At 34.4% G+C, this 26,368-nt stretch overlaps 1 protein-coding gene across 1 annotated transcript; it reads left to right on the forward strand.

Moving 5' to 3' along the window:
• The first annotated feature begins 5,434 nt into the window (after window positions 1–5,434).
• On the forward strand, window positions 5,435–25,984 carry LOC111063108 (mediator of RNA polymerase II transcription subunit 11). The gene is made up of 3 exons (XM_039423680.1): window positions 5,435–5,784; window positions 12,834–12,974; window positions 23,960–25,984. The coding sequence occupies exons 1-3, from the start codon at window positions 5,709–5,711 to the stop codon at window positions 24,211–24,213; spliced, it is 471 nt and encodes a 156-aa protein (XP_039279614.1). The 5' UTR covers window positions 5,435–5,708; the 3' UTR covers window positions 24,214–25,984.
• Window positions 25,985–26,368: the final 384 nt, after the last annotated feature.

The raw sequence follows: 26,368 nt of genomic DNA on the forward strand, positions 1-26,368 counted from the left end.
TTGTCCCCTCAATGGCCGATTTCAATTCAATAGCGCTGCATGTGAGTCTATGCATCATTCAACGACCAAACAGTGGTTCGTTCAGAGCCACGTTCACTCACCGATCTCATCGTTCACTCACCGATCAGTGGCTTTGACTCAACCAGTGAGGTTCACGTTATAATAGCAATGGAGGAAGATAGGAGAGCTACGTTGTCAAGTCTCTTGAATTGACACAATTTTGCCACTGAGTGTACACATCTGCTACTCAATTCATCCCATCAAAATTTGATCCAATATTAGTTTTCATTCCCTTGATAAAATAATAATTTCATATCAAATTAATAGAACTCATCAATACAATATGTGTTTTCATATATTAATTTGATTTGAAACTTTGCTTCCATAATTTGATTCAAACAGAGATCAGATTTTTGATTTCATACAAGCCTGAAATGGCCAATTAAAAAAGCTGTGATACACCAACCTCAAATCCAAAACAACAGAAATTAAGTTATTTGGTAGGTATTCTATTCCATTTTTTTTTTTTTTAGTTGAAAAACAGAAATCGTATTCATAATAAGATAATTTCAGTAAATGATAAATCTTAAATAACCTTTAAATATCATTTATACCAGTACCAGTTCCAGTATAATCATGATTATGAATAAATTGGATTTGAATTTTTCTTATAGTGAGGTCCACGTTAAAATGGCACTATGGCAGTGTTTGATTAGCAATGATATTACTATCCATGTCTATTATTCAACAAAGTGGGTAGCATTATCTCTTTCTAGCTTTGCTCTGTTGCCAGATCGTTCTTAATAATGTAGAATTAATAAAATATTTCATCTTAATTATGTAAATTCATTATGAAATAATTCAAAATCATAATTTCTTGCTTAATTGACCGAACGTAGTGAGGTATATGTTTCAACTCGATTTGCTTTTGTCTGTCTGTATGTACCGCGATTACGGTCAAACGCGTTGATAGAATTCAATGAGATTTGGCAGGAATATTTTTCAACTGCACGTCGATGTATAGCCTACACAAGTTTTTTTTTTTTAATTTTGCATTTTAAGGATAATATGGAAAGGAAATGAATTCCTCCATACTCTGATATCAATTCAATTTATTTTTTCCTTCTGAATACAATTCAAAGCAATTACATAGAATCTCCATAGAATCACTATAAGTTATATCTTCTATGTATATATATCATCTACTTTGAAGATAGGATCGATCAAACTATAGAACTATTCATAATCAAGCAGCTGACAAGTGAATTATTCATTGCATGCATTACACAGATGTCTGGCCGTGTCTATTTCTATAAGGTAGGGTTTCAATATTTTTAATGATACATGCCCATCATATATATTATATCAAAATGAATTAATAAGAACAATATGAAAACTTGTAGTACCCTTTTTCATTCAAAATATTACAATAACTCTTCAATAAATATTAAATAAATAAGGGTACTACAAGTTTTCATATTGTTCTTATTAATTTGTGAAAAAGTAACCCATTCTAGTGAAGTTTTTTTTATAAAAATTAATGTCTCTGTGTGTGTTAGTTTGTATGTTTGTTTGTTCCCTATAGACTCGAAAACTACTTGACAGAACGGCATGAAACTTTGGGGATATGTTGTGTGAATATTGGGGATGGTTTCTGACCAGAAATTTTAATAGTGGGGCTGATAATAATTATTTATTGATCCATTTACAGACCTATGTTTTCGAAATTTTCGGCCGAGTTGATTCAAGATCATATTGCTGACCGAGCGAAGTGAGGTCCAAGATTCAAGTCGACGGTTTGGCATTTCTCTTCATGTTTAAATTTTTATATGTTGCGCATTTACGGCGAAACGTGGTAATAGATTTTCATGAAATTAGACAGGTATGTTCATTTTTTAATTGCGCGTCGACGTATATACAAGATTTTTGGAAATTTTGCTTTTGAAGAAAAATATAATAGGTAAGAGGAGCCTCCTTTATACGCCAATATTAGAGTAAAAATCAGACTATAGAATTATTCATCATAAATCAGCTGTTGAGTGGATTATAAATCGCATGCAATGCTATATATCAATGTAACTTGGTAAAAAATCAGCAGCTGTGTAGACTATAAATTGCATGCCTCATTGAATGCAATTTTCATGCACTATTAAATAGGATGCAAAGAACTCATAACAGCTTGTCTGGGCGCTTAGATGTCTTCTGGTTCTCTCACTCTAAATTCCGGAAAGTGTTATATTATAATAATTAAATCTTGTGTAAGCATCAAATAAATAGTTGGTGTATCAGTGTGGATGTGTGTATGGTTTGGGACATCGTTCAGTTATAGGTAAATGTTATTTATTCTATTGATAGAATTTTTGTTCAATATTTGTTGTTATATTCTTTAATTTTTATAAGTTTTGGAATTTTGAATTCTCAATTTCTTTTATTTTTACTTTTCTCATAAGTATTTGAAATCTTTGTATTTTTCATTTTCGAATTAGGTGGTACTTTTGTTGTTTGTATTATTTATTATTGCATAAGCTCGTATTATTTTTCTTTTTTCATCTATATCTGTAAAATTTTTATTGTTAAGGAGACATATTTGGGGAAACCCATTGTCTCCATTGTGAATAAATAAATAAATGAACTATTGATTGTGTGCAGTAACACATGCAATTAATAACTTAAATAACATAGTATTGTCTCCTGAGCTTTCTCTGCTTTGAACCTGGGCTGTCCTGTTGCCAGTAGGTCTTGAAGGAGATTAACTTTTGATGTTAGCATTTTCGATACACCAACCCGATCAGCCATTAGCCGTTTTCACACAGATATTTCGCTGACACGACATACTGACAGGATTTACTCTGATGGACAGTATAAGAGGAAGCTGCGGTTTATAGCTGCGCGAGTCTACTGCTCACAGTAAACTAGTGATAATTGACCGAGCGAAGTGAGGTCTAAGATTCAAGTCGATGGTTTCATTTCTCTTAATGTTTGAATGTTTATATGTTGCACATTTATGGCAAAACGTGGTAATAGATTTTCATGGAATTTGACAGGTATGTTCCTTTTTAAATTGTGCGTCAACATATATACAAGGTTTTTTTGAAATTTTGCATTTCAAGGATAATATATAAGGAAAAAGGAGCCTCCCTCATATGCCAATATTGGAGTGAAAATCAGACTATAGAATTATTCATCATAAATCAGCTGTCTAGTGGACTATAATACTACCCATTCAAAAACATCGAACATCTTGAAAATGTATCTTTCCATCAATGGTAGTAGACAGTTGACTATAATACTACCCATTCAAAAACATCAAACATCTTGAAAATGTATCTTTCCATGAACATTGTAGACCAAAGACCTTGAAGATCTTTAAGGTCTTTGTTGTAGACAGTTGCAGCCAGACCTGATAACAGCGCTCACACTCACATTCCGGGACAACACGTCATGGTACAATATGACAGAAAGCTCTATGTTTATCTAGGATTTTTTCTAGACATTTTAAATTGATAAACTATTCATTAATTTTTGAGAAAACATAACAACAGGTAAATGTAACTTACTGAGCGCGAGGTCTACTGTTCACAGAACTACTAGTATGATTTAGCATCTAATGTTTATTAGCTGTATAATAAACACGTTACCCTGTGGTAAATTGTGTACTGGTATTAAAACGGTAGTTTGGAGTTGTAATTACTGTAGTGTAGTTGATTGGTACCAGCTGTAGATAATCGTTCCTTAGATAAGACTTATACAAATAACTAGTAGTTCTGTGCACAGTAGACCTCATGCAGTATTTTCATCCATAAGTACCTGATTGAAACTATAGATCTTATGGAAATACAGCAATAGACTGGCTTCTCCACACATCTGTGTAATTACTTGTCAGCTGATTTATGATGAAATAATTCTATAGTCTGATTTTTACTCTAATATTGGCATATGAAGGAGGCTCTTTTTCCTTTTATATTATCCTTGAAATGCCAAATTTCCAAAAACCTTGTATATACGTTGACGCACAATTAAAAAATGAACATACCTGTCAAATTTCATGAAAATCTATTACCGCGTTTCGCCGTAAATGCACAACATATAAACATTTATACATTCAAATATTTAAACATTTGAACTATTAAACATTTAATAGTACAGGCAATGAATGCCCCATAAAGGGTATAGAGGGAAAAGTTGGGAAGACAATTCTTGACCTCGCTGTTCTGTTTAGGGTATCTAGTAAGTAGGTAAACATATCAAAAGTCCCCACCTTCGTTTGAGGTGTCTAACACCCCAGAGTGTGGGGTGTACGTAGGACTTTTATAAAAACTTATATTACAAAGATTTACTTGTATTGTCACTACGAATGTGGTATGGGATGATGGATCAGATTGGAATGAATGCTATGATTCTCTATAACTTGAGATTCAAAGCAATAAAATGAAGAGACGTGAGTTTCTGATAAAAACCCCTTATTTTAACAATTACACACTTTTAAGAGCGAATATCTCGGGAACTGTTTGAAATATCACAAAATTCTACTGAACAAAAAGTGTAGAGAATTTATCAAGCTTCCTTTTTGAATAGTTAGTTATGTCGGTTGAACTCATTGTTCTCAAGATATGAGCGTGGAACCAAAACGCTGGAAAATGCAACTTTTAAACAACCCTCATCCCCTTAGCACATGAGTTAGGAATGGGAACTTTTGATATGTTCTCCTCCCATCTAGTCTCAACAAAGCTGCAAAGTCAAAAATTTTGTTTAAAACATTCCCTCCAAATTCCGTTGTGAATTGTTATATGTTGCTAAAATGGAGATTTCACACTCAACACTAAAGCTGCTGCAAAAGGTATAGGGAAATTCGTAAAAGTGTGAAATTATACATCAAATTTGAGAGAATTCAATGCTCTATAACTTCATAATCAATATGGATTTTTCTCATCGATTTTTAAAAAGTTATAAAAACAAAAATATAAGAAAACTTGGTGACAAACGTGTTTTTTTCAAAAATCTCACTCCTTCAAGAGCGGATATCTCATAACTAGAGGAGATTATAAAAAAATTGTAGCATGAATATTGTAGGAAATTTTGTACGGTAAGCTTTAATTTGTTATATGACAGTCAAGTCCTTAAGATACATAGTTTTTGAGTTTTATGCGAAAACCAAAAAAAAAAAAATGGTTTTAAATACCTTTTAACCCCCCCTTAGCATAGTGGGTAGGGGTGAGGACTTTTGATAATGTTTACCTCCCTCCTTAGCCTACCAGTCAAAATAAAACTGTGAGGTCAAAAATTGTCTTGTCAACTTTTTCCTCTATAACCTTTCCTTGACTGGACTAATTAGGTTTATTGTAGCAGACTTTTAACTTGAACTTATGCACTTTCAAAGTGGATTCGACCTTATTCAAGAATCTCACCAAAAATAATAATATTATTCGCCCTAAACATACGTCTCGATCAACTGATTACAGCTACTTTTCTTACAAGTAAATTTATAATTTTGATAACGTTCTACAGATCGATACATTGAATGAACGATACTCGATATTTGATAGTCGATTCTGATTACTAATCGATTGCAAATTGCGATCCATGAAAAATAATAACATTGCTTTGGATTAGGGTTTTAGGTTAGGTCCCTTTGTATTTTCATTTCAGTTTATTCTGATAATATTTCAATTGATTAGTATTTATGAAAAAACTAACTGAGTATTCATGATATGGCGGGTCCAATGGAAAAAATACAAGCACTGGATAGTATAGAACGTGATATAATATTATGTCTCCAAAGTGCAGGTATGAGCATGACAGTTTGTATAAATTAAGTTATATTGACTTTATTACTTGTTCTGTATTTTAATATCAATCAATTCTATATAATATTTTAAAACATATGAATTTTATGACTACTGCTGGTGTGGTATCTTTTGCTTGGTAAAATGTTAGCAGAACTTGTTGCCAAGATGCATCATGAATAGATCCTCCAAGTAATTCAACTTGAATGACATGCTTGTATGAACCATGTGAACTCATTTTCACATTACTTGAGTGGTAGTTGGGAAATTTAATCACAGAATAAAGGTAGTCATTTTGGCTAACTAACTGAATTCATTAGCTGATTCATACGGTAACTTACCGTACATTTATTTATTTATTTATTCTTACAAAAATCTAGGAGTGCAACAGGCATAACAGCCCAAACGCACTCATGAATACAGGAAATACATTATTAAAAATTATTACAGAAAAAAAATATATATAAATACTAGAAAAGTAATAAAAGAGAATGTTTAAAATGGTACATGTGAAAAACAGAAAAGAAAAATAGTATAATAGCTACTCTGAGAAAGAAAAGAACAATGTTAAAGGTAAATGATAAAATTTGAATTTTGATTATTCAATAAGATCAATCATAACCACATAAAATAACAACATATAACCTACGTATTACATATGGTTCTAAGAGAAGTGATAAAAGAACTAGAGTAAAAGGGATCAAAAGGGAAGTGGAAAAAATATTAAAAGTTAGTGGAAAAAGGGTGACCATGGAGAGAACAAAGAAAAGGCCATTGTGAACCAGAGTAAAATAAGAACAACAGGTCTATATTACTCTTCAATTAAAGAATGGAGACATTTTTCTCTTGAAGCTCCATTTAGACAAGGAGAAGAGATCCACCTGACCATCACAGCAGAGAAATATACGAGGAATACGATTCATTGGTGAGTAATAATGACCAACCGTGTTACATCTACAGATTGAGAACTCTTGCCGATTACGATTATTGAAGACAGGAACCTTAAAATTCAGCCTTGCCAACAGATTAGGACTGCTCACGGAACCGTTCACAAGACCATAGAGGAATAAACAAGAAAGTACCTTCCGTCTGGATGCCAAAGTCTCAAAGCCGAACATGCTGCGCAACACACCAGTTGGAAACCCCAAAGGACAAGGACGATTCTGTTTTCTACAAAATAACAATCTCAAAAATTTATTCTGAACAATTTCAATCTCATGTATCAGACCCACCTGATGGGGATCCCAAACCACCGCGCAATATTCAAGCAAGCTCCGAACAAGGCTAGGAAAGAGAGCCATCAAGCCTTCAACATCTCTAAACCCAGCCGTAGATCTCATGATGAAACCCAGCATCCTATTAGCCCTACCAACCAAAGAATGGACATGGGGAGCAAAACTCAGAGAAGAATCAAACAATACACCCAGATCCTTGAAACTATCGACTCTAGAGAGTTGAAAGCCGTTAATTCTATAATTGAAAATAGGATAATTCAGCTTACGAGTGAAGACCATAAATTTACATTTGCCAACATTGAGATCGAGGCCGTTATCCGTGCACCACCCCGAGACAAAATCCAGGTCACTTTGCAGCAGAACAGATTCATTATGGCAATCAATCTTCCTGTAGATCTTCAAGTCATCAGTAAACATCAAACAATTGGATTGCAACAGGCAGCCAGGTAGGTCATTAATAAACATTAAGAACAACAAAGGACCCAAATTACTACCCTGAGGCACACCAGAGGAACTGACATAAGTGCTAGATTTCAAATTCAAGACAGAAACATAATTAAGACGATCACTCAGGTAGTCAGAAAAGAAACTAACAAGCTGAGGCACCAAACCAAAACTAGATAATTTGCAAACAAGCCGCTTATGACTGATTCTATCAAAAGCCTTGGAAAAGTCAGTGTATACTACATCCACTCTACCCCCAACATCAAGCGCCTCTGAAACATCAGCTGTGAACTCAAGCAAGTTAGTTGTGGTTGAGCGACCCCTCAGGAAACCATGCTGACTATTAGATAAAAAGGGACTAATATGACAAATCACACAATCATAAAGCACTCTCTCAAATACCTTAGCAAAAGGTGACAATTGAGTTATTGGGCGGAAGTTGGATATGTCATTCCTTCTTCCAGACTTAAATATGGGAATAACCTTACCAATTTTCCATCTGGTGGGGAACACTGAAGACCTCAAGGACAGATCAAAGATGAACTTCATGGGAGGACCCAGTATTTCAGCACAACCCTTTACAATAAATGGAGGAACATTGTCAGGGCCACAGCCAGAACTAGGTCTCAGATTACCTATTGCTGCCAATATTGTACTCAGGTCAATAGAACCAATTGAAAGGGAAGGGATATTGATTCCAGGATTGATGCCATCGTCGACATCAGCCAAGTGTGTGTCATCAGAAAAAACTGAAGAAAAATATTGAGCGAAGCCATCCGGCAAATCATGCAAACCAAAAACCTGGTCATCCAAGTGCATACCTTCATGAGTAGAGCCATTAGCTCTCCTTGAGTTGACAAAACCCCAAAAGCTCTTGACATCACTTTTGATACCCGACTCCACCCTGGATATATAGTTACTATATTGCCGAGCAATCAACTGCTTGACCTGAGTTCTCAAGCTTTTAAATTGTTCCAAGTGGTATAAAGAGAAACTCTTCTTTTTAGCACACCTATCCTTCCTTTTCATTAATCCTATTATTTCAGCATTAAACCATGGTGGATATTTAGTGCCTCCCGGCCTAACCCTCCTCTTTGGCACACAATTATCAAAGCACTCATAGATGAAGTTGTAAAATATATCAACAGCTTCATCCACACCAGAAGAATTATAAATAAGTTCCCAATGACAATCTCTCAACTGAGTATAAAGCATGAGATAGTCCGCCCTCCTGAAGTCATACAGTTCAATACAATTCGAACGGGAATTAGGAAATATGGACAACATCTGAACTGTAATGACAAGCGATGGATGGTGAGCATCCTCTGGAACCAGGAAATAATCACAACGCTCGACATTAATGTCAATGCTGGAAAAGACCAAGTCCAAGATACGATTATTACAATTAAGAACTGTATTACAGAGAGCCAGCTCATAAAAGTTAACGAAAGAGGCCAATCTTCTGGCAGAAGGAGAGCCCAGCTCCAAACAATACCTATTATTGGTAATTTCAGGTAAGTTAAAATCCCCCAAAAAGATCAACTTATCACCAATAGCTGCATAACAAGATTCCAGGTGACTCAAATAGGTATCGAAGTACTGAAAGCTAGAAGAGCAAGGAATGTAAACAGCGATTACTGTATGGCTAACACCCTCAAAGTTGATATTGACACCAAGACTCTCGTACGGATCAAGAGTTAAACAGGGACATAGATTAGAGCGAACCCTACGATTAACAGCAATCAGGATCCCACCGCCCATACCTTGTGGCCTATCTCTCCGATAAATAATATAGGAGTCGGTGAACAACTCACTGTCCATGATTCCATTACACAACCACGTCTCAGTGATAACAATAACATTATAATCAGAAGCCAGGAGTGAAGTCAGAAATGAGTGTGTCTTTGTCCTCAAACCTCTAACATTTTGATATTATATTGATAAATATTTATGCTGCTCATTCACTCTCTCCATGACAGTAACAATTTTTAATAAATAGAAGAAAAACAAATAGAATGATTGGATGGTAATAGTACTATTAACATTGAAAGTACAAATTAAAATAGAATAAAAACAGTCAAGATATGGAATAAGATGAACGGATAAACCCATTCCGCACTCATCACCGATAATTAAGTAAACAAAACTAAACTAAATCTAGACAAAACAACCAAAAATGAATTCCAAAATAAACATAGAAGGAATGGATGAGAAAAAAACAAAATAAAGCAAGGGTTTGCTGACCCAAAATTAAATAACTTGATAGATAGAAACTCTGTGATAACTAAGTACCCCAAACCATGTACACTCTCTCATTCTCCTTTCCTCGCTCACTCTCTCATAGGAGTCAAAACAAGCCAGTCAAAATAACACTGAATGAAATGATAGAGATAGTGATTGTACGCAATTACGAGTTCAGCCATTCAACAAGTGCATAATAGTGGTGTTAACTCATTCCATGCACGAAACAAACTAATTTATAAAAATCGTTCACCTGCAACTGCATATTCACTCACATTAGCATGGAAGAAAATTAATGAAGAGATCCACTAAATATGTACATAATATGAATAACGAGATATATAAAAACTGCTGAACAATAAGAATAATCATTCAAAATAATTCACTCAATGCACGAAATCAAACCGATTGTTAAAACCATTCACCTTCAACTACATGTTCACTCTCATAAGCATAGAAAAAAATTAATGAGGGGATCCCACTAAATATGTGCATAAAATAGGCTAAATTATATAAGATATATAAAAACTGATAAATAATGAGAACTTTCATTCAAAATAATTCATTAATGCATGAAATCAAACTGATTGATAAACCATTCACCTGCAGCAAAATATTAACTCTCATAAGCAAAGAAATAATATAAAAAAGGGAGCCTATAAAAATGAAACAAGATAAATACTATTATGAGATATTTAAAACAAATAAATAATAATAAGAACATTCATTCCATGCATGACATCAAACAGATTGTTAGAGCCATTCACCTGCAGTTGCATATTCACTTTCATAACCAAAGAAAGAATATTAATTAATAATAGGGACAGCCCATTAAATATGCATGCACACAATATAAAAACAAGAAATAAATAAAAAACTGATAAACAATAACAAGAATACTCAATCAAAATAGTTGACTCAAAGCACGAGATCAAACTGATTGTTCATTTTAAAGTTTATTCAATTAGAATAACCAATTATTGCGAAGTGTCAGCAAATCGAGAAAAGGGCAGCAAATCGTCGTCCGATTGAATCACAGATACAGGTCCACCGTCCACAACTCTTGCCTTGATTCATCCAGCTCGATCCACCCACAGGTATTTGATTTTAGCGGCTTTCACCAGCTGTCTGGCCTTCCCGAACAGGACTCTACGCTTTGCCGTTAACGATGCGTTGATGAATATGTGATTGGCTCCAGTCAGACCAATATCACGTGTAGTTAGAACTCCCTTATCCTTCTTCAACTGAATGAAGTCCTCCGCATCCTCCCTCCTCGTGAACTTTACTATTATCCCAGGTGTAGCTTGATTGTTGCGCTTTTTCAGTCGATGACAACAGCTGACTGCCTCGTAGCCCTTTTTAAATTTAATTGCTTTCCCTACATCCTAGAATAGCTTTTGCAAATTTTCATTTATCGCCTCGGGAACACCGTTTATTTCGATACATTCTCTACGCGAATATTGTTCCAAATCATCAAATTCACTACTGAGTTTAATCACTTTATGCTTCAATTCTACATTTTCGGAACGGAGACACTTGATAGTTTCATTCTGACTAGCGATAGTCTTCTGCAATTCTTTCAGGAGCTCATTATTACTAGCAAGATTAGCACTAATCGGAAGCAAGGAGTTTGAGATTTTTTCGTCCATTTGAACAATAAACTCTTTCAAACAGTCCGAGATCAACACTTTGACTCCATCCAAAGTCAGCGGTTCAGTCACGAAAGCATCAGTGCAATCAAATGAATCGACATTACTCACCGAAATATCACCTTCCGTCAATGAGCGATTAAGTCTCTTCATTTTAAGGCATTTACTACACGACCACGGCTTACCAGCGATATGTTGCTGTTCAACAGCGGTGAGATTTACACACTTAGCATGGTACATGTCCTTACATTGACCACATTTGATTTTATCCTTCTCGGTCCTCGCAAGGACTACGGAGCAAATCCTGCATGCACTCATACCGTCTACCAGTGGAAGAAGTAGTTACAACGAAGAAATAGTCACTTTAACAAATTATATTTGAGTACGGAATTAGGTTAGATTTACTAGAACAACATTGAACGAGTGAAAGACGACAGGCACAAATTGAGAGATAACGAGAGCAAAACAAAATTCGTCCGTTCTTCACAAAGTCCGTAGACTGACTGAAACGGCATAGATTATGACTATCCCTTCAGAAAAACGTTTGAGATATTATTTAATGCAACATTTTCTATTATAGTTGTCTAATGCATGGGCCATGGTGCCATGGAGGATGTAGTTGTAGACTATTTTTTATCATTTTACGGAATAAAAACTTGTAATATTCTTGGTTGATAGATGAATAAGTACCTATAGTGAGGTGCAAGTTATAATGCCAGTGGAGAAAAATAGGAAAACATCGGTACTCTGTTTTGAAATGCCTTCTATAGACGTTAGCTGATACATGTTTATTGATGTAATATTAACTGTTCATTCTCGTTTAAAATAATTATATTTTATTAAGCAAGAAATTATATTTTTTAATAATGTCATAATGAGTTTTTATAATTAGGATGAAATATTTTGTTAATTAATTATTCATTCTACATTGTTGAAAGACGATCCGGCAACAGAGCAAAGTGAAAAAGAAATAGCGCTATCCGCTTTGTTGAATGATAGACAAGGATAGCAATACCATTGCTAATCAAACACTGCCATTAGGCTATAACGTGGACCTCAGTCTGTCTTCCACGGTGTTGCCTTCCTGGGGGGTTTGACGTTAACTCTTTCTCCTGTATGGTCTCTTCTCTTCTCAGTAATTGTTAAGCTCATCATTCTTCTCCATTTTATTTCACCCACAATGTCGCCTCAAACACTATTTGATTTTTCTTTGTTATTCTTTATGTTCCAAACCCATATACAGTAATAGTAACGAAAATATTATTGTTTCAAAATTTGATATTTCAAATAACTAATTCTAATATAATTAACAATAATAAATTTAACTTTACGTCTGTGTAAAGTAATGTAAAAATGTTTAATAATTTTTCAATATGTATTTATCATTTTATAATCATTCCTATTTATAAAATACATTAGCCTATTAATTTCATAAATTTAATTTTCAATTAATTTTAAATACTCTCTTTTTAACTTTTTAGGTCAAGCTCTGTCAGAACTGGGAAAGGAAAAGTCGAGTTTAAAGCAAGCTGAAGGACAAACACAGCAGTTTTTGAAAACGCTCAGCAGTGTCGAATCGAAACTCACCGACCAAATCAACTACCTTACTCAGGTTTCTACAGGTATGGAAAGCATAATTTATTGTTCATTTAAGTTCATATTCAATTAATCCCCTTGGACGGGAGGACGAATGATCTCTTAAAGAGATAACTTTTCCAATTACAGTTTATAGTTTTACAAATCATTGCAATTAATAAATGTTAACAGATAACTAATTTGTAAAGTTAAAGGAGTCACGATAAAATGATAAACATACGGTATAGTTCCTATCATGAAGAATTGAAAACTCCATAATGCTATTCAAGTGATAATGCATAGTCCGTCACTGTAGGGTAGGATAACCCTCCACCTATCTAGTTCTCAAATTGAGCTGAAGCAATTATCAAAGTATTACAAAATACGAAAAGAATTGCTCTCTGTATAGCAAAATATAACTAGTAGATCTAAGAACAGTAGACCTCACGCAGTGATAAACCACAGCCTCCTCTAATACCAAATCACAACTAGTAGTTTTGTGAACAGTAGACCTCACGCAGTGATAAACCGCAGCCTCTTCTAATACTGTCCATCAGAGTAAATTCTGTCCTGTACTGACATTTGTGAAAACGGCCAATGGCTGGTTGGGTTGGTGTATTGACAATGCTAATCATCTGTCTGCTAATTTCCTACAAGACATTCAGGCAACTGTTCAGCCCGAGTTGAAAGCAGAGAAAGGTCGAGATAAATTACTATGTTAATTTGAGTTATTAATTGGGTGCAATTGGTATGTAATAATTACGTCTTTGTTATGTAATAATCTTCCAGGTTGTCCCCTCAATGGCCGATTTCAATTCCAAGTACACTAGCGCTGCATGTGAGTCTATGCATCTTCAAGGTCTTTGAGTTAGACCAAAATAATAGTGTTTCGTACAGCGCCACGTCCACTGACCGATCAATAACCAATAATCCACTCGACAGTTGATTTATTATGAATAATTCTATAGTTTGATTTTCACGGTAATATTGTTGTATGAAGGAAACTCCTTTTCCTTTTATGTTATTATCATAAAAATGCAAAATTTCAAAAAAACGTTTATATACATTAACACGCAATTCAAAAAGGAAAATTCCTGTCAAATTTCATGAAAATCTTTATTTATAAAATATAATTATAGTACCCTTTTTTACTTTCCTTGCCCTATTACCATAGGTAAGGAAAGTATTGCTTTCCGAAAAAAATTAAGGTAACCCAATTTCCAAATTTCTATACGTTTCAAGGTCCCCTGAGTTCAAAAAAAGTGGTTTTTGGGTATTGGTCTGTATGTGTGTGTGTGTGTGTGTGTGTGTGTGTGTGTGTGTGTGTGTGTGTGTGTGTGTGTGTGTGTGTGTGTGTGTGTGTGTGTGTGTGTGTGTGTGTGTGTGTTTGAGTATGTGCGTCTGTGTACACGATATCTCATCTCCCAATTAACGGAATGACTTGAAATTTGGAACTTAAGGTCCTTACAATATAAGGATCCGACACGAATTTTGATCTGATGCGATTCAAGATGGCAGATAAAATGGTGAAAATGTTGTCAAAAACAGTGTTTTTCGCGATTTTCTCGAAAACGGCTCCAACGATTTTGATAAAATTTATACCTAAAATAGTCATTGATAAGCTCTATCAACTACCACAAGTCCCATATCTGTAAAAATTTCAGGAGCTCCGCCCCATCTATGCAAAGTTTGATTTTAGATTCCCAATTATCAGGCTTTAGATACAATTTAAACAAAAAATTCCAAGTGGAAAAGATTGAGCATGAAAATCTCTTTAATTAATGTTCAGTAACATTTTCACCTTAAATTGAATATAAGCTCGAAATTCAAGAAAATGTTATTATTTCAATTACAAACTGTTGATTCTATTAAATCATTCACTTTGAATAGATAGCAAACTTCGTGTGTCGCCAGCCTTATTGTCCTGTCACCAGCTGGCTTGGATCTTTGAATAGTAGACTTGAGATGCGCGGGAACACTAGCGTCAGGTGATAAATTTTCATAATGGCAAGGAAAGTTGTGTGAGTGCGCCACACCAGATTTTTGAAAATAATAGATTAATAATACATAACAACTAGTTTCAGTGTTCACACCATCTTCAAGTTATAAAACAAATTTCATGAAGATCTGTTGCCGCGTTTTGCTGTAAATGCGGAATATACATACATAAAGAGAAATGCAAAACCGTCAACTTGAATCTCAGACCTCACTTCGCTCGGTCAATTTATTTTTATTTATTTGAGTATTACAATAGTGCGATAATATCCCTCCAGCTGTAAGCTATTTGAGGGATATATAAAAATAATCCTTTACATACAATAAAAACAATCAATAACAATAATTATATTTCTTAATTAACCTGATCATATTTCTTCATTTTTGTAACTGATTGTTCTCATTTGTCCATTGCACCATAAATTAACTTAACTTAAACCGACTCAACTAAACGAAATAAGACTTATAGAAAAAGACTTTACTTGGTAAGCGACAATTAACAAGATAATCACTCTGGGATATTACCCAATGTTACTCACTCTGAACATAAATATTTATTAAATCATAATATATCTTCATTGGAAAACTAAAATTATTTTAAACTCAAAAAATATAATAGATAGTCAATAAAAATTCATAAACTCGAATAAACACAACAAACAAAACACAACTCATTTCCTGAAACTAATCAAAATGATTTATCCTTATGAAGTTCACTTTGAGTTTTGTTTGAATCTCATTTTTACTCTGTAACATTGTCAACTCTAATGGAAATGAATTTAACAGAAATAGTATTCTGAATTCTGGAGCTCTTTTACCATAGGCATTATTATATCTTTGGGTTCTATAATTCCTATGTCTCAATGTATATTCTATTTCGTTCATTTCTCTATATTCGTTCTTATAGTAGTTTCGTGACAAATCTGTGAACCTGGCTAAAGCTTCCACCGACATAATTCCGAACAAGTGACGTTCAACACCATTAAAAAGTGTTTTTATTAATCTTTCTACGGCCCTATGCAGTGGCTGTTTTATATATTTGGGTGCTATTGTATATTTCGCACCTAGGGCCGAAAATGAGACTTTTCCGGCTCGAAATCGGTTTTCAAGTCCGAGGCCGTAGGCCGAGGACTAGAAAAGATTGAGAGCCGGAAAAACATTTTTGCCCATTGTGAGAACGTTATTTTTCGCCACACAGAAAAAAAAACAATATACATATGAGAATAATTGTTTATTAGGCACTTCCGAAAGCAAAACAGGAAGGTCATAGCTCTAGCAAATCTGAGGTAATCTGAATATCAGGAAATTGTCCAAGTTTTTTTTATTCTGATTTGTCTAAATAACCTGAAAGATTGTTTTTAATTATGTAAGAGGTTGAGTTTATACTTTTTATTCTTCCAAATGACAATAAGATGATATTATAAATATTTTGATTCATGAATAATAAACTTAAATTAATAATGAAAAGTTTTTTGATCAGCTGTGTCTTAGCACACTTGAAATTTGGCCAATCTGAATGTCAACGTCAACAATGCTTATTGTCGTTGACTTCGGAAGTTTAGGTTAGAAGTTCTATCCTACTCTGAAAATCGAATTTGAATAGTTTATAATATATATCTTATCTGTATTTTATTCATCCAAATGAAATGATAGTATCTTATTGCAGAATACTTATTCAATTCTAGAAGCATAAACTGATTCCGTTTCATAAACCATTTTTGTAAACACGTTCACATCAAATCAGAATCAGCTGACTTCAAGGTTATTTTACAGCCCTAGAGCCGTAAAAATTTTACCGGCCTGGTCAGAAAACAATCATTTTCGGCCTCCATATGACGCACGAAAACCAGCTCATTACATCCAAGTGGGGCGAAAAATAATGGATGGTGATTCCGTAGAAGAGAATGCTCGAGTAGTAGATCATTCTTTTAGTAGTAATGAGAAAGTGATAGCTAATTCTTGAACATTTATAGAGAGCAGCTCTCATTATTCTCAAAAGTGATCTATTATGGGATCTGAATCTCATATCATCATCAAACATTAATCCTAAATGTTTCAAGCTGTCACAAAAATCAAGTTTTTGACAATCACATCCGTTCATGTGTGGATTATCTAGACATTCTGCTTTATGACCAATTAACTTAACTAATTGATTCTCATTGACATTAAGTCTCTGATTTCTGAATACTATTACTTTAGTCTTTTGTGAATTTATTTTTAAACTATTATTAAAGAAATATTTAATTGCCAAATCCAGATCTTTCTGCATTAAAACTAACCCTGATCCTAAATCTTTATGTATTATATATAAAATATTATCATCAGCATAATGCATAACTACACTTTTAAATTTCAGGCTTGCGAAATCATTTACATAAATATTGAATAAAATCGGTGATAGTATGCTACCCTGAATCAATCCGCATGATTGTTCATAACTGTTACTAATGTAGGTACCTATTCCAATTTGCAGAGTTCTATCCACGAAATAATTACTGAATAACCTTAGTAGTTTGCCTCCAACACCTATTCTTTTCAATTTCTGAATCATGCTTTCATAATTAACAATGTCGAAAGCTCTTGTCAGGTCGGTTGTTACAGCTATAACAAATTTATTTTCATTTAAAGATCTATTGATGTCACCTGTCATATTCTCTAATAAATCAATTGTCGATTTTCCGGGGATAAAACCAAATTGACTCTCATTTATTATTCTATGTATGTTTAGATGTTGTTGCAATTGTGCACCTATGAAATGCTCAAGAATCTTCATGAAAACTGAAACCGAACCCACTGGCCTGTAACATCCCATATCTTTTTTTGAACCTTTTTTAAAGATTGGTCTAAGATGCGTTACCTTCATAAGTGGTGGTATAACTCCAGTCTCAACAATTCTGTTAACTGAGTGTATCAATATCAATCTCAAGTAAAATACATTATTGATTAAATCTTGTGGTTTGATTTTGTCTGGACCTGGTCCTGATTTTCTGTTTAGTTTATTAATGACCCAATAGAGTGATTTTAAGTTAATCTTTTTGAAGTTCATACTTAATCTTTCTCCTACTGTATAATTTCCATAATTAAAACTATGTTCTAAATCAAATTTTTGTCCTATCATCCCATCATTGATGTCCTCAATTGCTGATTTGAAATTATTTTTGAATTTTTCTGTCAAGTCTTGTATGCTTTTATCATCTATCACCTTAAAATCACTCTTTATTGAATCTATTATTGTTGGTTTGTGTTTTTTATTGATAAATTGATTGATAATTTCCCAAGTTTTTTTTTGTGTTATTAAAGTTTTTAGAAAACAATTTATGGTAATAATTTCTTTTTTCTATACGAATCTTATTTCTCAGTTCGTTTCTGAGTGTTTTAAATTGATTCCTTAATTCCACATTATTTCTATCTCTCTTCAACCTTTGCCATGTGAGATTTTTATTTCCAACCAATTGCTTGATATTGTTATTAAACCAAGGATTCTGTTGTTGTTCTTTATTTATTTTTACCTTAATAGTACTTTTATCATAGATGTTGTTAAATTTTTCAAGGACCACATTATATATATCTGATGGGTCTCTCAAATCTAGTATTGGCCACCAGTTCTCTTTTTGGATTAACTCATTTACTTTTTTAGTGCTAATAATATTTTTATATTCGTTCTCTATGTTATCTATAAGTGGATATTCAATTGGACTTATTTTCACCCCTGCCCAATAGTGATCCGATATTTTATTCTCAACCAGAAAAGCTATATAGGAATATTCATTGTTTACTTTAACATTTACATGGTCCAAACAAGATGAAACCAATACATTATTATAAAACTCTTCTCTAGTGGGCCTCTGAATACTATTATATAGACCATTAGAATATAACACACCCAGGTAATCATCCGATCCATTTCTATTATTCAAATAACATATATTAATGTCACCCATCATTATAATATTCCTTTCATTTTTGATTTTATTCATACCAAGAAATATTTCCAATTCTTCGTTAAAACGATTTATATTCTGATCAGGGGGTCGATAAAATGCAGCTATTAATATTGATTTTCCCCACTATAGATTTTCAAACATAATAATTCTGCGGATGCGAAATCATAATCTATATGTTCTATTTTAAAATTCTCTCTATAAAATACACCTAATCCTCCGCCCCCTCGACCATCCTGCCTACACCTAAAAACATTAGAATATCCAGGAATCCCATATAAATCAACTTCTTCCTTTCTTAAATTGATTTCACTTAATACCATTACATCAATGTTACAGAGCACTTCATTTATTTCCGATTTCAATGTATCCCAGTGTTTCCTTAGTGATCTTACATTAGTGCTTATAAAGATAAATTCATTGAGAGTATTATCTATCGGTTTTAAAAACGTTTTTAATTCGTTCCAGTCTTGAAAATTTACAATTTTATTATTAAAATTCAAATCATCTTCATCTAAGTCTTGCATTTGCCAATAATGTTGCGATGAAACACAAATGCAGTATATTGAAAGAAAAAATTTAAAGGATGAAACTTACAAAAATTATGTAACAGAGCTATTAATCCGTGCTGCTCTATGCTACTCGGTAAGCAAATACTAATATAATTATTGCCTACATAACCCCTCTATAATTATTGTGATCACAAATAGTTTTTTCTTCATTGATGGGATTGAATGTCCACATTCTCACTCCCAACATATATAATTTATTTTTTCATTTATTGGATAGAGCAAACTATATAATACTTGGAAAGAAAAATAAAAAAAAACAGGCTGCTATCCAAAACTTCCTCTGCAAACTAAAGAAAAAAAATAACATAATAATCTGCGATGTGTGTTATCTACATGAAAACGGGAAAGAATAATATGAGCAAGGTTTATGCTACCATCATTACTTCCCAGCTGATAGTCTAAAGATTTGATTTGTCTGAAAGTATAGGCCTAATTCATAAAGAATTAGAAAAAAATCAAAAACAAGACAATATTAAAATGTCCACGAGTATTTCTGATATATATGCTAGTAGCAGTTAAGTGGAATAAATATCCTGCACTTCAATCAAAGATGTGCTGTACAAATAGCTAGATATTATCAGAGGTGAGCGTAATCTTGAAACAGTAGGCTCTTGATATTATTGTGTTCCATTATCATTATAGAATCATATTCAACGGTACTATCGTAAAAACATCTTTACAGATAAAGCATTCTACTCAACTTTCACCAGTATATTAGTTATCAACAGTTGTGAGGAAATCATTCAATTCGGCTCTACAACGAGATAATCTCTACCAGACAAATGTGACAATGAGAGTGGTCGTACCGCAAGAAAAAAAACAGCTTAACACAATGTAAATCAAATATTCTGATTAAAACTTATGTTCAATTCCGATCAATATTCCAACAATCAACACCCTCCACAATAATAAATGAAAATTAGCTTTCATGTTCATTTAGTATGATATTAGAATTATAAAAAATAAATCACTCAATCATCAGTTCCAAATATTGGAAACGATTGAATCAATTAACTTTCTTAAAATCTTGTTTGTTTTGTAAATCAGACACAAATGCAGTCAAATCTTGTTGCGTTCTTATGGAGATCACTCTACTGTTTTCGGTTGCTCTCATTTTAATTACTCCCGACCGATCAATCCACACATATCGAAGATTTTCCTGTGTTCTGATTTTTCTCGCTGCTGTGAACAATCTACGCCTACCTGGTGCCAGTGATTGGTCTTTGAAGATGGGACTCCTATCGCCAGGAAACCCCACATCTTGTGCCGTCAGATTACGCTTTTCCTTGCGCCTTCTAAGAAGTTCGTCCGCATCCTTCCTTCGTACAAACTTCACGATAATGCCCGCCGACCTCTGGTTGCCAAATTTTTTCAAGCGATGCGCAGCACTGATTGCTTCAGCACTGATTTTGACTCCCAGCTCCTTACAAACATCCAAAACCAAATTCTCCGCATTTTCCCCCTGAGACTCCGGAATGCCGAAAACTTCAATAGTGTTACGCCTTGAATATTGTTCCTGGTCCTCGACACGAGCATCAAGCTCTGCAAATTTATTTTTCAAAGGTTCGTTTTCTTTTTGTAGTTGCTGGATAATTTAATTTTGCTTTTTAATGAGTTCATCCTGTCTACCTAGAATCTCGTTGTAGTTAGTCAGTTTATTTTTACACTCATCCACTGATTTTAAAAGGTCTTCATAGTTTTGTTTTTGACTCTCAATGATATCCTTTTTAAACTCAGCCAACATCCGATCCAAATGGGCATCAGTCGGCCGAGTAGTAACATCATCAGTAGTCAGTGAACTCTTCATATTATCATTATTTGTTCGAACCGGAGTCGAGCATGCACTACCACGCGATAAACGGAACTCTGCAGTACATGTGCCACACATCCATGATTTATCACTAAGCAAATCAATCTCCGTTGCTGTTAGGTTCACACACTTCCCATGAAAAAAATTAGCACACTTTTTACATCCAATCTTGTCCTTTTCTGCTCTAACCACGCTCAGTTGACAAATTCCGCACATAGACATACTCGCGATTTACGTTAAAAAAAAGAACTAATTAAGCAGACTTTTATAATTCCGCCAATAACGTTTGGATTCAACAATAATTCTCAAATTCACTCAATATAAGTTTTAGATCACTTCTAGGTTATGCAGCACAGTTATAAAGCTCCTATACAATTTTAAACAACCTATCTCATTGCAACTGTAATCGGAACGATAAGAAGAAGCGACCGTTTCGTTCGACTGCTGTCGACTGACTGAATTCTTGAATAGTTAGTTATCTGTGTACAACATATTTTCAAAATAGTTCAATTGAATTATAGCTTTATCAATGAAAACAATTGATTATGAACAAAAGATTCATTCAAACAATCATTCAAATGAATTCTTTACACTCATCTATATACTCTTGTAAAAAGTTTGATAACCTCTCCACACTCCTCTGAAGCATTTCTCATGAAACCACTGAAATTAAATTATTGTGCTTTCAACTACTCATGCTTATGCGGTTTGTTCTTGTTTATGTACATTCGTGCCTTGAGGTTGCTTCCTGAAAAAATAGTCAGAGGATGACAGATTCGGTAACCGAGGAAGCCACTCCACATTTTCTTTCCAAACACCGTGTCTCTTCTACAATGAAATGAGCACAGTAAATTACATTGTTGATAATGCTCAACTAATGCAAGATACATAATAAATATGTTGCGATTCGAATTCTGCTCTCTACAGTTATCTGAAAAAAACAATTCTCTTATCCCTTTATCACTCTCTTACCTTTTCTCCTTTTTTCTTTTACCAATTCTCTTACCTTTTGTCTTTATCACTTGTTTCACACTATAGAGCTTATCTAATTCAAGCCTCGATTGCCATTTGTCTCATTCCACATGTAACAGTACCCAGTTTTGTCATACCATCAAGTATGGCCTTTGGTCAAGTTAAATGTGGATCCAATTCCTGACATAAACATGAAGTTGAAGATATATATTAAAAATTGTTGCTGGTCAACAAGTCCAGCACAGAAACTCTCATTATCTGCATTATATTTTTTGCCAACTCTTTCTTCTCTCTGGATAAATGTTTGTTCACGATTCTTTCAATTCAGCCTTTTCTGATTCATTACTAATTTTTAAATTTCCACATGAATCATGTATCCTTCTTCTCTTCGGCTCCTGAAGGTCCCCAATTGAAGAATTTATAAAATATTAGCAGGTAACCCGAGCTTTGCTCTGGGGAAAATGTTGTGATGTAAAATGCAATCTCCTTATGTTCAGGAAACATGAAAAAATCGAATAATTATTTATTATTTTGACAAAATCACGTGGATAATGTAAATCAGAGTTGAAAATTATCATCAAAAAATAAAAGTCTCGTCTGAAACCAGCAACCTTCCGATTCATGAGCTGCGCGTGCTACCAAGTAGGCCTATGCTACAAGTCACTTGGACAAAGCTGTTTGGTTGGGCTTCTATTGATGCGTAAACTTTGTATCACTAATTGAATAAATTTGTTTTAATTATCAATTTTCTTCTCAATCAATCAATCTTATTGTGTTTTATCTTAGTGTTTTTAAATATTATCATGTTTGCTTCAGAGTACGCGCATAGTGAAGAGGTAGAGGGAAGAGATCGAAGCGGGATAGAGGTACCTCACTGTAAGTGTTATGGAAGAGGTGTACCTCTACTTCGACCTCTTCACCATGCGGGCGCCCCATAATATGAACCGTATTTGTGTTACAGTGAGGTAACACAAACCTCCATCCTGCTTCGACCGCTTTCCTCTACCTCTTTGTTTTTTTGTTTTTAAAGCTTCCCAGAGACTTTTATCAGAGTATAAGAATAATTGTCAACATTCATAACACAACCCACAAAAAAAGCAAATTACACAAAGGAACCCACAAACTCTACACACAAACTCTTCCGTTGTATCAGAGAAAACTTCTATAATTGTATTTGTATTCTGTGGTGGTATAGAATACTCCAACCATCAAAAAGCTTTCCAACTACTTTTCAAAAACATCGAATTAATCACAATTTTTCAAATGAGTAGGAAGTTTTCTAATAAATTTAAGGCCTATATATATATGTTGGTGTTTTTTTTTTCAAAAATATCTGTTCTGTTGTAAAGTGAAGCATAGTCTCCTCTTTTCTTGTATTTTATCTGTGAGTATCGGCATTTCTAGCCATAGTCTTTCTTTCAATATACATAATCACCTCATAGAAGAGGGAACGATTAGTATACCCAGCTCCTTAAAATGGTTCCTACAAGAATCTATTGGCATAACTCCTTCAATTGCCTTTACAGCCTTCTTTTGGAACTTGAAAAGTCTCTCCAGATTCTGGCACTCTTCACTCCTCGCTTTGCGCGCACCCTTGGAATGTAAATGTAACATTATGTTTTAGAGTGTAAATGCGACTCTAGATAGTAGTTGGAGGAAACACTTTTATGTATTCAAATCAAATCATTAAATGAACAATAATTGTATTAATAATGAATAATGGTTGTTTTGTGGTTGTGCAGGGCAGCCGCATGAGGGCTCCGGTTATGCGTCGCAGAAGGTGCTGCAGATGGCGTGGCACCGGCTGGAGCATGTGCGTAGCAGAGTCAACGACCTTGAGTGGGTGCGCAACAAACACATGCAAGGCAGGGGCATGATCCGCCCCCCCGCCATCACCGGCCAACACCAGCCGCAACAACAGCAACCTCAACAACAGCAGCAGCAGCAGCAGCCGCAACAACAACAGCCTGCAGTCCCAGGCCAGCCTCCCAGCTGAGTCTATTAAGAAAGTCGACAAAAGTGTATCGACAAAGAGCAATTCAACCGACGTCATACATTTGTCATCAGATTCATTCGTTGCTTCTATTAGATGAGATCATTCTACTGGTGGTTAAATTTAATAGTGCACTGGGAGGTAATGCCAGAAGAAATTTAAACACTTCTTGAAAAACACTGATTATATTGTCAAATACTCTCCATCATTTTACTTTCAGGGCTAAATAATGGAATAAAGTGGAATTCACAGTACAGTCGGTGTTTCTCATCATGGTAAAGTTCCATAATATAAAATTTATTCAACAAATTTTATAAAAACTCTCTCATATGACGTTATAAGTGTAAGTCTGTCCAGTGTATTGTCAACGTAGAAGAGATTTGTAGAACGATCGGTTATGACAGAGAGGATCATATTCATAAATGATTTGAAGAATTGTCTTAGGTAATAGTTAGGCTCGTTTTGGTAAACTAGGCTTTAGAGCTAGTCTAATGAAGCGGGCCATTCTCTATCTGACAAGGTAGTTCCAACTACTTTGGCCAACAACTTTGGATCTTTCACCACTCAAGCTCTGGCTGGTAAGTCAAATATCCCCACTCACGTTCCAAATCGAAGAGAATCATCTCTCATTATCATCCGCCTCATTACCCACGCACAAGCCTAGAGCTCAAGAGGGCATCACCCTCAGTAAAAAAAATCGAACCTGAATAGACGGCTGACCTTGCAAGGTCAGCCAAGTTAGTTGAACAGTTTACCAGACTTCCAGCAGCATTAGCCCCGCCCACAACAGCCCCATTCACGTTCCGACGTCGAATTGAAGGACCTCAAGGTGGACAGTACATCGCATAGTGAATGCCCGATTAATTCTGATTTATTGGCACCTAGGCAACTAAAGCTTGCTTTGCTAAGACAATTCTTTGAATTATTTATGAATATGGTCATCTCTGTCATAACCACATTTACTGTATAAGATTCTAGTTGTCCTGCCATTCTCAAACTCAATGATAATAATGTACACAATATCATGTTCACATTAATATGTTAAACTAACCTCAAGCATCCACTCCAGTCTGACTCAAAGCGCACTTCATTGCAGTCCGCGTATAAAGTCACGATCCATTCTCAACTACGCCATGTTGAATTGTTTTCAATAGTTTTAAAAATAATGAATAGTGTTCACACAATAAAACAACTAGTTACATTTGAATTTTAAAAACACTTATGGAGTGAAAATGCAACTTACATTGGTAGTGAGGATCGTTTCGACCTGTTGTACGGTCATCATCAGACTGTCTGAAAAAATATCACAGTCTTATACACAGTCTCACAGAATTATAGACAGTCAGATGATGGTCGTACAACAGGTCGAAACGATCCTCACTACCAATGTAAGTGCATTTTCACTCCATAAGTGTTTTTAAAATTGAAGTTAAATTTTAATAGTGAAAAAGTATGGATATGCAACAGAGTAACTAGTTACATTTTGGAACAGGAATGACTCACTGTTCAAGCGAAAATTATGAAACTGCAAACATGCAAGTTGACGTTGAGGATCAGCTAGAGCTGGTTAACGTTGCCACCCACAGTCAACGGATGATGCCATTGAAGACGTCTGTAGTGACCAATATAATGCTATTAGTTCCTCCACAAACTTCCAACAAATCAATTATTGTTATAATTATGTCCTACCTACTGCACCATGTAAATTCTTAATAGTTTTTGTAATAATCTATAGTGTTTCCACAATAAAATGAGTTACATATTGAAGCAGGAATCACTAATTGTCTTCTTTTATTCAACTTCAATGCACACAAAGGCCCAAAACATCAGTCCCAATTCCTACTACTTGATCATGTTACACGTCGTCATGATAATTACAACTAGTAGTAATCAATGTAATCCATATTCATAGTTACTTCTTTAAAGATGTCAGTTTGAGAAATAAAGAAATATTGAGAAACAGGTTTCTCATGAAAAAGTTGCGTCGCTTCTGGTTTGAGTAACTGTCACAAAGTCTCTGTTTTACAATAAATCTCTGGTCTGCTGGATAGGAAGAATCGCCATTACTTGGTGTTACGTATCTGCCAATACGTGAACACTCCCATTAGAACCAATAATATCCTTTCTCTGCTTGAAAACCAAAATTCATTAGAAAGCA

The sequence above is a fragment of the Nilaparvata lugens genome, chromosome 3, assembly GCF_014356525.2.
Source record: "Nilaparvata lugens isolate BPH chromosome 3, ASM1435652v1, whole genome shotgun sequence".
Taxonomy (NCBI): Eukaryota; Metazoa; Arthropoda; class Insecta; order Hemiptera; family Delphacidae; genus Nilaparvata; species Nilaparvata lugens.